The 14,047-nt window shown below is 45.1% G+C and overlaps 1 protein-coding gene across 1 annotated transcript in view; it reads left to right on the top strand.

Moving 5' to 3' along the window:
- Nucleotides 1-14,047, top strand: part of efnb1 (ephrin-B1) — a 57,169-nt gene that overhangs the window by 31,098 nt on the left and 12,024 nt on the right. The window contains exon 3 of the mRNA XM_069531418.1: nucleotides 13,911-14,003. Coding sequence (XP_069387519.1) covers nucleotides 13,911-14,003 — 93 coding nt within the window. The remainder of the gene's footprint in view (nucleotides 1-13,910; nucleotides 14,004-14,047) is intronic.

The raw sequence follows: 14,047 nt of genomic DNA, 5'->3' as shown, positions 1-14,047 counted from the left end.
TTCTACTTCCATTATTCTGCTCTCCCACATTTGGAAGTTGTTTGTTTGTTTGTTTGTTTGTGTGTGTGTGTGTGTGTGTGTGTGTGTGTGTGTGTGTGTGTGTGTGTGTGTGTGTGTGTTTGTTTAGGTGCTGTCGGAAGCCTGTGTTCCAGTCATGTTTGTTAACTGATAGCCCGTCCTCTCAACACACAGACCACGAGAGACCACAGAGCAAACTCTGCGGAACAACAACACTGTTGATTTCTTTTTTTGTTTTTTGCTCCTCACAGCTAATTCAGACTCATTTGCTGAATGACTCTGTTCTCTGTGAGCAATTTTCAATTGTTGAAAGTAGCTTCCTGCTTTTTTCTTTAATTCCATCTGCTATGCAGAAAACGTCTCTGTGGTTTTGCAGCCCGAAAATAGCTGCAGGCAGAAGAAGAGGAGACATCTTAAGATGATCTGGAAAGATGCATGTTTGGAGTAAGAGTTCACAGTGACGAGGAAAAGTAAATGTAGGACACCAGAAGATGAGCATGATTGTCCATGAGGCAGATTCTATCAGACAATAGTGCATCGCTGTATAAAAAAAACATAAGTGCAGGATAAAACAATGACAGCCCATAATCTAAAACACTCAAGAAACGCATATTTCCCTTTCCATCTGAGATGTCTGAGGTTGTTTGCCCTCTGCTTTGCCAACAACACATATTCTCAGTGTCTTTCTTCTCCGGCCAACAGCTAAGCTCAAATCACAGCTCTCTGTCTGTCAGACAGAGCTCGCTCTCCCTCTCCACCATCCCTAGAACAGTGGTTTCTCTTTTCCAAGGCACACTCTGAAATGGCTTTGTTTTCCGACAACCATTCAGTGGCACCCTCAGCCTGGGTCTGCCAAGAAGTCCGCCTCCCCGAGCTGGAGCCCGGGCCTGTTTACACAAACTCATCGGAGAAATATGGATGTATAATTATAGAGGCTGTTAGTTTTAATGTCGCATCCTCGCTATGGAAACCACTGCATGCTTGGTCAGCTACGATGAGGGGTGGCTGATGAAACCCTGACCGGGGATGGCGTGAACATTTCTGCGGGAAACGTTTTGGGGGAGCGAGGGAGGAAAAAGGAGCTTCTTGATGGGATCGAATCGGTGCCGAGCAAAGCAAACAAACATGAATCACAAGGCGGTGATAGAGATTGCTGTGGTTGTCCGATGCATAAATACAGAGTCTAAATACTGCACACCAGGCCGGGACCAAGCCCGTTTCTGTGAATTCAGCTCAGTGGCAAAATGTCCATGTTCCATTCCAGCACGACCGCAGGCTCACAAACACAGTAACAGGAGCAGACAAACACACAAGAGGCGTGTGTGCGCACAAATACACAGGCATAAATAAGCACAAAGCCACATAAGCAAATTCAAATATATATATATATATATATATATATATATATATATATATACTTATAAGCTCACACAAGAATACAAATAGATGCTCACAAAAAAACACACGTCAGTCCTCTTCTGCTATATGCATTGTGCATTTGTTAATGCACATTAGATAAAACTAGCTTAGCAGAGCACACGATTCTTTCAGACAGCAGTTCCATGGGTATGGATGTGTGTGCTGTCAGAGTTTGTGCAGCATGATGGATGCTGACTGACACGTCACGTCTTCAAATGTGTTGTGTTTGACTTCAGGCTGCGCCACCGTGAGCTGATGATTTCGTCGATGGCGATGGAACAATTTTGCCCCCCCCCCCCGTTGCAAACCCGCAACTTCTTCTTCTGCTCACGTCCCTCTCTCCCCTTTTTTCATCCCTTGACTTAATCTCTCTCTCCTTCCGCCTTTGCCATTCCACCTATTTTCACTCCTCCTCTGCCTCCTCTCTCCTGCACAGTGACGGATCCTTCAGGAAATTGTTTCGAGTCTGCCAGACATTTTTGTGTTGTAGCTGTTTATTTGTGCTGGGTATGGGGCGGGGGGGGGGTCCGGAGCCTCAGTCTTTCTCCCCGCTCCCGGACTAGAGGTTAAGCTCCCGAACTCTTTCACCGCCCTGCACCAAAACACTCCTGATCCTCGATCAGCGTGGCTTTACCGCGTAACCGATACCGGGAATGAGGACAGAAGAGCACCAGAGAGGATGTAATCAGTGTGTGTGTGTGTGTGTGTGTGTGTGTGTCTTTCTGTGTGTGTCTTTCTGTGTGTGCGTGTCAGCTTGCTGGCTTTGTGTGTATTAGGATGTAATCAGCAGCATTTTCTCTGTGGTCTGCTGTGCTCTCTGATTGGGGTTTTGGCGAATAACAGGAGAAGGGAGGAAGAATGTGTCTCTTTTCCTGCTTCTTGTGTTGCAGCCACGGCCTCAGAGCTGGAGGAGCCTCCACTGTGGTTTGGGGCTGCGCTCGAAGCTCTGGCGCTTTACACATAAGCTGCATCAAACCCCTCTATCTATTATATATCTGTCTGTCTCTACGTAGCCGTGTGTGTGTGTGTGTGTGTGTGTGTGTGTGTGTGTGTGTGTGTGTGTGTGTGTGTGTGTGTGTGTGCACTGACTTGGGTCCCATGTTGGCTGCAGTCAGCTTTGTTCAGTTGCCTCTATGTTAGCAGGTACAGAGAATTCCCTCAGGGTTTTAGCCACACATGCTCACGCATATACACAATCACACTCACACACACACATGTGCATGGACACAGGGACACACACCTGTGCACAGTCCCCTCTCTCTCTCTCTCCCCCTACTTGCTCTCTATCTCTTCCTTTGTTCTGTCTCTCTTGCAGATTTAGTTTTTGTGGACAACAGATGGGCCGACATCGACTCTCTCCTCTATAACAAGTACAGTCTCTGTCTCCTGCTCCATCTCTCACATCTCTCTCTCTGTCCATGTCGCTGACTTGTAATCACTCTGGTGCTGAAATGTTTCGTCATCTATTTGTTCGAGGCAGTTTTCAAGCAAGAAAAAAAAAAGAAAAATCCTAAACATTGAGTCATTCCAGCCTCTCAAAAAGTGAGGATTTGCTTCTCCCTGTGTTTTTTATCACTATAAATTAAATGCATAGGTTTTGGACTGGTTCTAAGACATTTTGGAAACATCACCCGGAGCCCTTGGAGAGTGTGATAGTCATTTTTCATTATGTTCTGGCATCTCGTAGATAAAACAATGAGTAAATTATTCCAAAAAATAATCTGCATGTCAAAATCAGTTAGTGGTAGTTCTACATCTTTCCATTTCTTTCCAAAGTTTCATTAGCCTGAATGCAGATCTCTCCTCCTAGCCTTAACGCCTGCAGTGTCACTTCTTACATGTAGCATTGCCCCACCTTTCCCTCTGTTATACCAAAACTGGGTCTACACAGGTTTTTAAATGTAGGTAAACCTGCTAAAAAATGCATGATTGACAGTCACAAAAGACATCGCTTCTTGCCAGTGTTGCATCGTGCACGATACGAAGACAATAGCAGTTGCAAGATATAAAAAACACAAAGTTCATTGCTAGGAAAAAAAAAGTTCGATGTGCGTCATGATGTCGAGCCAGATAAAGTCCATTCTCAGCATCTACAAATTAGCATGTTCACCCCAGTGTCATGTTTCCATCAGTGCTGATATAAACCTGTGTCTGCTGCAGAGTCATTTGACCTGGTAGTGAGTGCCGATTGTATTTAGTTATTGTGTTTGTGGTTGTGGGTGGGGGTTTTGTGACCAGTGGAAAAGTGGCTTTACTCTGAATACCTCATTGGCTTTGTTTTGCATTGCGATATTTGAGATTCCAAGTGCCGAGTCTGTGGTGAGAGTTCTGTTTGTTTGTTTGTTTCCCATCTTTGATGTGTGTTATTGTGCTGCGGAACACGGGGCTGGCTCGGTTGTCATAACGCTCTTCTGGAGGCCAGTTTGAAAAGGTCAGTGAAAATGAAGCTCCCTCTCTCAGCAGAGGATGAATGGACACAGTGTAGGAGCCCCACGCACATACAGAAGAGCCTCGCACATTGACACACACACACACACACACACACACACACAAGGACATCGAAACACATTTCAATACGCACACACCCTGCAAGCACATTTTTTTTTACACGCACCAGCTAGAGCGGCGAGTTCTCTTAGGATATTTTGGCTTCGGCGGTTCATGTGCGTTAACTTGTTCCAGGGCTCCGGCTCTGGTTTCCCTTCAGGGGGAGTTAGCTCACAGATTAGCTCTTTAGTCAGTCTCGATTTTTTGGGAGCCTCATGGCCTTTGACATGTCACTTCTATCTCCCACCGCATTCCGATCCATCCCAGCGCTCCTTTTTATCAGGCTGATTTGTGGCTCGTGGAGGTTTAGATCGAGCAGGGCGACTCCTCTGCAGAGTCCAGAGTCCCACATCACCTATGGAAGAGGCCAGAGAGAGGACAGAGAGGATCAGTTTTATCATCTGTGAGGGATTTAGTGAGTGAACCATGGTTCACCTCATGTGATTATCAGTGCAAATGAAGCAAGACGAAAACGTCAATGAGTCTCCTGCTGAGAAACAAACTCACCGAGAGACCATCTGAGGGCGTCTGTCAGCTGATTACACATGCGTAACCTGACAATACCAATACCACCCACTAATACTGATGTTACTAATGTTTTAGAGGAAAACTACTGGGGTTTACAAAAGCTTTAATACAAAGACAGTTTTTTTATGGACACAATCGTGGGATAATCAAAGCTTTACTCCCTGTTTTTCTCTTTTGACAACCTGTAATTTTGTAAGTTTTATTACAATGAGAAAGAACACTGCAGTTTGTTTTGAATTGGGTGGAAAAATGGGTTTTGACAAAAATACAATTACAAAAAAACAGAGACTCAAAAATCTGAGGAGTCAGAATAATTAAAGAGATTAGAACATTTTTTTTTTTTTTTTAACTTTTCTTAATTTTTTATTTATATTTTAAAATGGGTCCTTTCACCTCCTCGAGCCTCTTAAAGACAATTTGAGGTTAAGGGGTCAGAAGTGGACTGAGCTTCATTTTCAGGGATCAAGAGCCAGAAACTTGACACAAATCATGTAAGTTGGCTTGTTGCTCACACTGATATTATCCAGATCATCAGGACAAATACAGCTGCACAATTACAATATACCTTTTCTCACTTAGAGAAAAAAAGGCCCTGACCCACTATGCAGTCTAATTTGTAGAAATAAGAACAAACAAGGAAACAGCTAAATATTATTTGATAAAAGAAAATTCAATGCATAAATAAATAAATGCTCAATCAAAGCTCTAATTGATTAATTAGTGGTGAAGATTAACAAAAGATGAATCAATCTTTGTGAATATGTTATCCCTCTGTTCTCCATTTTTTTAAATATTTTTTTTGCAACCATTTCTTAGAAGTATAATTTCAGGGCAATTCTTATATTATATCTCCTATAATATTCTCTGCAGTCTCCTTTGTCCTTTTCTTTTGGCATTCTCTCCATTATAAAAGGGGGGTTGACACAGAATTTAATGAAATGATTAATTTCTTTATCTAGAACTCCCTAGAACAATCTCAGTTCTGCGGCATGACCAAATTATATCATGCTTTTGATTTGAAATAGCTGCAGGAATTGATCTGTCAGTTTAACATTTTATAAGAAATAACGGGAAGCGAGTGATGGAGTCATGTTTCGCCTACTATCTTCTGTGGTATGAGGGAAACATTGTGCATTGGGGGATTAATGAAACGCTAATGTGTGTCACTCCCCTCTGTCTTTAACGGGGATGCGTCTGTGAAATATTTGTGTAGTACACACATAAGCTCACAAACGAGCCCTGTACATATAAACACACACAAATGCACACACACATGCACCAGCTAAGAATGAGATAAACAATAACTCAGCCACTCTCATATGTACAGTATTAACCTTTTAGCTTTTTTCTGCTTGTGTTAGAGAGTGTGTGCGCTTCAGCATTTGTTGCATCTCTTCTAACCTTTAGCTCTGACCAATAGGAAGGTGAAGTGACATTTTTTTCTCTGTGACCCAGTTTCCCCTCTGCTTATTTCTCTGAACACGCAACATTTCAGCTGCTATTAGTCAAATGATGCACTGTCTGCGAGGGGAGTTCAGAGGCAACAGTGTGTGTGTGTGTGTGTGTGTGTGTGTGTGTGCATAGCTCTCAGGGCATGTTTGTTCACCTGTTACTATTGTGTATTCAAGGGTGCTAATGTGTGTGTGCCCACTAGGGTCGTGCCAGTTTTTAAAAATAATCATGTAATTGATGAGGAGCACAAATTACAGCAAACAAAGAAAAATAACAGTCACAACCCGCTGAAAGCTTCTTTCTTCTTCTTCCTCTGTTGTCGTGGATCCTGTGCTTATTTAGGTGTACACAGCAGCTGCTGGTCAACGGGAACAAAAAGTCTGCGGGCCACCTCGTCAGGCTGTATCTTTTTTCTCCCCCCTGCTCATGATTCGTGTAAAATTGCTGAGGTTTTCTGCGGCTGCAGCTCAGCTCAGTGATATCGGTGAAAAGAGCCATTACAGCCAATTAGCTACTCTGTCATTAGGGAGGGCTGTGTGGGCTACTGGCAAATTCTCCACACAACAGAATACATTATAGCAGAAAAAGCTGGTAAAGCTGGAATAAAAAGCTAATACCTAAAAATGTTCCATACTGAGCAACAGCAGAGGAGCGGTAGGCTTGAGTTTTACAGGCAGTGTGGTTATGAAATTAATATTGGATACTTTGGCTGCAGTCGTAGCTTCTCATAACTTTAACACTATATGCAACCGCTTATAGTATTATGAGTGATCAGTCCCTCCCCAGGTTACTTTGTTTTATTGTGCCAATCGACCGCGTTCAGACTTTTATGATCTGCCCTCCCCCGGTGCACACCTGTCAGATCACGTGGGGCTCAGCTTAGAGTCGTGTGTCCACATTTGAACAGGCCTCCTTCTTTTTTTTATGTGTTTTTGTGTTTGGTGTGTGTGTGTGTGTAGGGAGCAAGGGAGGGAGGAGGCATGAATTCAGGAGGAAAGGTTGAGGATGCGATGTGCTCTAAGATGAGTCTGTCTGCATCTGTCATGTTGGAGTGCGCTCAGTCTGTTCGTGTTTGAGACAGATGACTTGCTCCACTCCCCAAGGTCCTCCTGTTATTCTGCATCCTTTATCTCCTACTGATCCGACAGACGGCCCTGCACAGAGCCGCATGTGTGTGTACTTGTGTGTGGGTGTGGATGTGTGCGTGTAAGGTTTTAAGGTGCACATCCTGTTCTGTGACTGAGCATTCAGGACAATGTCATCCTCTGTTTCTCTGTGTGTGTGTGTGTGTGTGTGTGTGTGTGTGTGTGTGTGTGTGTGTGTGTGTGTGTGTGTGGGGGGGGGGGGGGGGGGGGGTTGGGGGATACTCATGTAAGTTTTGTGCTGTGTACCGGAGCACAGGGCTTAGCAACATGCTGAGTTGGGGAATGGGGAGGGGAAAGTGCAGCAGTATGAAGGCTCTGCCCTGCTAGACTCACTGGAGAGGTGCGACACACACACACACACACACACACACACACACACACACACACACACACACACACACACCTGCAGCTAAATGATGCAGAATCTCTCTGTGTCTTTGTGTCTACAGGCGCTGAGTGTTGTACAGTCACACACACACTTTGGGAGCCGCTGACAGCTCCTCTGCAGAGGTTAAAAGCTGTCATGAGTAGTCTTGAAGCATGAGCACAGTAGTAGCCAATGCATGACCATAATGCCCAACTTTAGTTTGGTAATCTGGGATAGTCTTGACTAATGTACAAAACACACACACAAATATATACAAATCTATAAAAACATTATCTATAATTCACATACTCAAATATTTGTACACATGGAGACATACAAATTCACAGCAATGCACATAGCTGTTCAAGCATACACACACACACACACACACACACACACACACACACACAACAACTCGACTAAAAGATGATGCTGAAATTCACTTGGTTGCACTGAGGCCAAAGCGCACAGGAGAGACTCAGGGGACAATGCAACAGAAATGGTGAGAGTGAGTGAGAGGGAAGCAAGTTAGCAGACAGACAGACAGACACACACACACACACACACACACACGCGCTTCCTCTGCTTCACGCGTGAGATCACCTCCCACTTCTTTTTTTCCAAAAGGAGCTCTCCTCCTCCTCCCCTTCCTCTCAACTCCTCACTTCATCACCTCCTTCCATATTCCCTCTCCGACATATGCACACACACACACACACTTGCACGCAAGCACACTTCAGACACATCAGGTCTCACTCCTCCCCAGCTCGCACACTCTCTTGTCTTAAAAAAAAGGAATCTCCTGCTTCCTCTCCTGCCCAACACTCCTCTTTCCATCCACTCTCTAAACACCTCACTCCCCATCCCCTCACCACCACACAAGCACACCTCACCACTTCACCTCCCCCCCTCACCCCTCTGCAGCACCACCCAACCCTCCTCACCCCACCCCACCCCATGCTATCCCATAGTGCTCTCTGCCGGGAGGATTTAGAGGTACCCTGTAATTTTGGTGCCGGAGGAGCTCTTAAGTCCTGCCTGATCTTCTGGCTATAAAGGCAGCCAATGTGTGTGTGTGTGTGTGTGTGTGTGTGTGTGTATGTGTGTACGTGTGAATATGAATTTGTGTGTGTGTGCACATGCACAGTGTGTGCTTCAGTGTGTATTTGCTTCTGTTGGTCCAAGTGCTTACATGTCTATATTTTTTTCTGCAACCATTTCAAGTCTGGTTGTACTTGAGTGTGTGCGGCCGTGCATGCTCTTGCTTTTTGCTTGTGTGTGTGTGTGTGTGTGTGTGTGTGTGTGTGTGTGTGTGTGTGTGTGTGTGTGTGTGTGTGTGTGTGTGTGTGTTTGTGTGTGTGTATGTGTGTGTGTGTGTATGTGTGTGCGTGTATGTGTGTGCGTGTGTGAGAGAGAGAGAGAGAGAGAGAGAGAGAGAGCAGTCTAATCAGGACACAGGAGAGGAGCTCCCCCTCTGGCTGTATACTGAAGCAGTGAGCTGAGCAACAGTTGTGTGCACTGGGCTGCTTACCACCTTAAACCTTGACACTAATGCTGCTACCTTCTTACCGTATATGTGCGGCTCCTCGGAGCAGGCAGCGATGCTTGAGCCGCTACATGCTGATGCTGTGCAAAACCAAAACAGGGAAAAGAAATTACCATTACTGAAGAGGAAGATTAGAAAATCAGCTGTGTCCACGCACATTATTCAAAACCACATCTCTTCTAACCTAAATTCAATATTGAAAAACTTGCAGCGCTTGTGACAAAGATACGACTGTTTTTATATTGTCTGCCCAGTTTTATTATCGCAAAGAAACACGAGAGGGAAACATCAGCCGAGCTGAGTGCACCTAATTCATCTGAGATGATATGATAAGTCTGAATGAATTTTCCTAGACGATGCCAAAGCTGCGGAGGAGGCTTCATTGGAGAGATGGCGAGCAAGGGGTTGGAGGTTGATTACTTGATTTCCATTTCTATTTCTAGGACAAAGGAAAGGAGGGCTGATGGGCTTGGACATCTATTTAGATCCATTTCAGTCTGCCATAATCAGGCTTTAGCCTTGCCCTAATACTCAGGATTAGAAAAGGTTCAAAGTGCAAACATCTAGATCCCCCTTTATAATTCCAGTCTGCCAACCTCACTCTGTATGTGTTTGCATGCGTGTGCACGTGCATGGTGGCTTGCATGCCAGATCTGCTGGGGAGGGTTATCTCTGGATCCAGGCCCATAAACCTAATCTGACCCCCCCTGTGCTCATTCAGGAGTGAAATATTTTGGTCAAATAGGCTGCCTTTTCCTTCGCCGGCTTCGACTCCGGTTGACTAACGCAAACAAAAAAGCGGGATAGGAATATTGCAGGTATGATAAATGGCCATTTCAGTTGCGACGCTCTGTTTGATACAGACACACATCCCTGACAGGCTGCGTTTGGCTCCCCGCTCTGCCTCAAATGGATGAAACAGCTCTGCATGCTGGTGTTTTCTCCTTGATGCTAAGTGTGAGTGATCAGATCGTGGTCGAGTCTGTTTATGTATTTAGTTTTTTTTTTTTTTTTTTTAGAAAATGTAGACATTATTACTGCTGGTTACTGTGACTACCCGGTGCCTGCTTGGCTCGTCTGAGTGGAAGTCTGACTGCTGCGGAGAAGAGGGGGGGCAGTGTGTGAAAGGTAGCCAATGAATGTCACCTCTCATCCACTTTCTCATTAAGCAACCTGCTCTCTGTCTGTCACATGGGCTGTATCCATCCCCCTCGTTCGGCGCTTTGGGGCACGTGATCGTGCACGCGCATTCATAGGCGGTGGAGCACATACACACACACAGCCCGAGCTGGACAGGAATAATAAGCAGCAGATGATTCATGATGGAGATGCGGAATGTATTCAGCAGGACCACCTGAGTGACCTCATTTAGCAGACCTGAGAATAAATATAGACCACTGCATCGCACTCCTCGCCTTAGCTTGTGTCTCCTCGGCCCAGTCAGCGCCGCATCTCTCTCACACGTCTCCCACTCTTCTCCTCGGAGCACCTCTGGGACCAGTCCTTCCACTCACTACCCCGCATGTCCTTGTGAAATCCATATGCATTTGTGTACATGTCTGTGTGTGCATTCACATATGCATGTTAATGTGTTAGCAGTAGTGGTGCGTGTGTATTATTGGAACGGGAGCGTTTTTTGCGAGCCAGCTCCATCCCTTGTATGGCTTTCTGTTGGCTGATACTTTGTACTGTAGATATTTCCCAACATCAACATTTGGCACCTGGTTTCTCTTATGACTTCAGCAGCTGTAGATCTTTTGTTCTCCCACTAGTCACTCTGCGGCCAATGATCCACACCCACAAAAAGGGCCCTAAATCATACAAAAACTTCTCTTTGGAGCCGACCGCTTTATTTAAAAAAAAGGCAACATTCCTTCATGCAATGACCAGTTCTTTCGGTATTCTGGACCACTAACGTTCAACCGGTTTGCTCCACTAAATCATTAGCAGCAGACTGGCTCCCTTTGTTCTTCGTCCTGTCGTCGCTTTATCCCCTTGTGTTTTTATCTCCGTTCAGGCTCACAGGAAGATCCAATTCCCCAGTTTCCGCTTTCCAAAACATGACATGACCATCGGCCTTTTAATATCTGGAAATCCAGTTTCGGATTAACGTCAGGGTGCGGGGATGAAATGAGAGAGAGAGAGTGAATGAGAGAGGGAGAAAAAAATAGAGTCAGAGAAAGAGGAGACAGAGTGAGTGAAAGGCTTTCAGATTAAAAGAAAAAAGCTGGCAGAGTGTCATTGTTGTGGAGTAGGTTATGGAGTTGGCAGGTATGGAAACGCTGCTGGCAAAGCATCATTTTTTTTAAAGTGATCTCTGACATGATAGATGTAAATATACTGATATCAGACAGGGATTAAAATGACAAACACAGGAGCGCATGCTACTCAACAGACTGTAATTTTCTTTAAAAAAAGTCATTCTAATGCACTCAGCAGTTATGTCTGAGGCTGATTTCCATCTTGAATAGTACTTAAAAGATGGATTCACATAGGGAAACTTGGTTAAAATTGGACACGGTTAATCGGATTAAGAATTTCCAGCAGTACAGTAAAAGGCCCTGAATTATTTGACATCTTAAGTGGCCTCGATACAAACAACATGTAGAGTGATCATGTCTTTATAAATCCAGGTCGCTTTCTGTTGTTAGCCTAAACAGAGGCCTCCGAGGGCCAACTTATCATGGTGCCACATCAGCGATGCAGGAGCCTGAAGGAAAAGTTAATTTAGATGACAGAAGTAAGTTAACACAGAGAAGATTTGCTCTCCCCGAGTGAATATAAAATTCAAGGCATGACGCTCCCTCTTAGTCAGATTATTCGAGCGCCTTTGAGCCAGATCTTCAAAGAGCTTATTTTTTTTGTATAACCTTGCCCTGGAAATGTTCAAATTGAAAGAAGAGGGGAAATTGGGTGGAAAATGGCAGGTTCGCCCTCGTGGCAGCGTCTGGGCCGCTCCAGCCGGGAGCCGTTGTGCCTTTAAGACTGGAAACGGGCTTGTTCACCTCGCTGTCTTTGGATGTTCCCCTAGCAGAGACATGCTCCCAGCACAGACTTTACATAAATCATAAGACGCACTTAGCCTTGAGTGTTCATTCACATTAATGCCCCACGTAAATTTGAAATCTGTGTGTTGCTGCGCTCAGCTCCGGCTTGGCCCCTCCTCGTATATATTTCAGTGTCCAGTTTGCTCAGTCATGTTGAGTCTACAGTGAGCAGAGGGTGGGGGGTGGGGTTCCAAATAGCTCCTGACACGATGTTATCACAATCATTTTCACAAATTATCACGTACTCCAGCCACACTCACAATATGTTTGTGGTTGGCTTTGTAATTTAGAGCCCGGGCATGATCTGATAGTGTAACATAACATTAGTGCAATTCATTATTTAGTTTTCTTCCATTTCACCCGAGCACAAAGCTGAAATCCCACAGGGCAACAAAATGTCAGCATTAATAATACTTAGGAATGACAAGGCATGAATCAACTAGATGAGCTTTTCCATCGCTGCTCAGCCAGATTCCAACACTGCTCCAGACAGCTTCGGTTTATAGCAAGGAAATACATACAAGCATCCATACATCACTCATACAGATGTACAGTATTTTGATGTTTGTGGTGCATTGTTTAGTCCCGTGCAACCCCCCACATCTGTAGCCCAGTCTGCCTCTCATTGTCATCATCAGATAAGCAGCCTCTCTAAGACTATCTCATCATAATGAGGGTGCCATCCGAAGCAATCACCCAGGGAGATGGTCATTGAGTTAAGAGGGAGGGAAGGGGAGGGGTAGAGCCAGATAGCACAGATAAAAAAAATAAATGAATTGAGCGAAAAAACAGACAGAGGGAGAGACCAAGACGGATAATTTGAGGAAGAGAAACAAAAGCATTCTGAAGGAAGGGAGTTAAAACAGCAGACTAACAAGGATGGAGAGTATTTGGGGAATTCCAAAATTAGAGCTGCCATCGCATGCGCCCACTCGTGCGCGCATACACGCACACACACACACACACACACACACACACACACACACAAACACAGTCACACACACAGTCACACACACACACACTTGCAACTGCCTTGTGCTCAGCCGTTCAGTGTAAAGGTCAGAGTCACACTCTGTCTCCCTAGGTCATTATCATGATCCCTAAAATAGACAGCCAATTGTGTCGCAGCGTCTGAAGTGAATGTGACATTGAATAAACAACCCTCAAACCTGAGCTCCTCACTCAAGTCAGAGCAGAACACACACTTTAAAACAAAGGGAAAGAAGCTGACACGCACACTAATATAGCAACGGACACACACACACACACACACACACACACACAAACAAACATATGTATGTACGAACATTAAGGGAGGCATATAGCTCTCAGCACTACCAGCAAGTAATGACACATGTGGCTCAGAGGGAGTAAGCAGCTCGAGGACTTGGCAAGCAGCTGGAACTCTCGCTGCCATGTCTCACTGCTAAACTATGCACAGAGCAAAAAACACACACCTCCCTCGCTCTCTCTCTCTGTCGCTCTCTCTATCACACACAAACACACACACACACAGGTCTGACCATGTTCCTCCTCTCCACCTCAGCGCCCACCCTCCCCCAGCAGGATCTAATGTTGTTCCATTCATTTGACTTCACTTTATTGTGTTAATGAGAGATACTGTTGAGAGGAGCTGGCGGTTGATTGAGGATGAGAATGGCTAATCACTGGAACAGCTAATCAGTGCTTGTCGTAAATATTGATTAGTTCTGTGCGTTATGGACGTGCTCATTAACCAGTGTGTCATCTTCTCTCCTCCTCTTTGTCCTCTTCTTTTGCTGTTCCTCTTCCTCTCTTCACCCTCCATCACTTCTTGTCTCTGTCCTCCTCCTCCTCTTCAGCAACCTCCAATGGCACAGTCGAGGGCCTGGAGAACCGAGAGGGAGGCGCGTGCAAGAGCCGAGCCATGAAAGTCATCATGAAAGTCGGACAAGGTAAATGTGCGCCCACCTCACATGCAGAACACAACACACTGCCG

This window comes from Paralichthys olivaceus, chromosome 9 (genome assembly GCF_024713975.1).
Source record: "Paralichthys olivaceus isolate ysfri-2021 chromosome 9, ASM2471397v2, whole genome shotgun sequence".
NCBI lineage: Eukaryota > Metazoa > Chordata > Actinopteri > Pleuronectiformes > Paralichthyidae > Paralichthys > Paralichthys olivaceus.
This window is presented reverse-complemented; position numbering and strand designations above follow the sequence as displayed.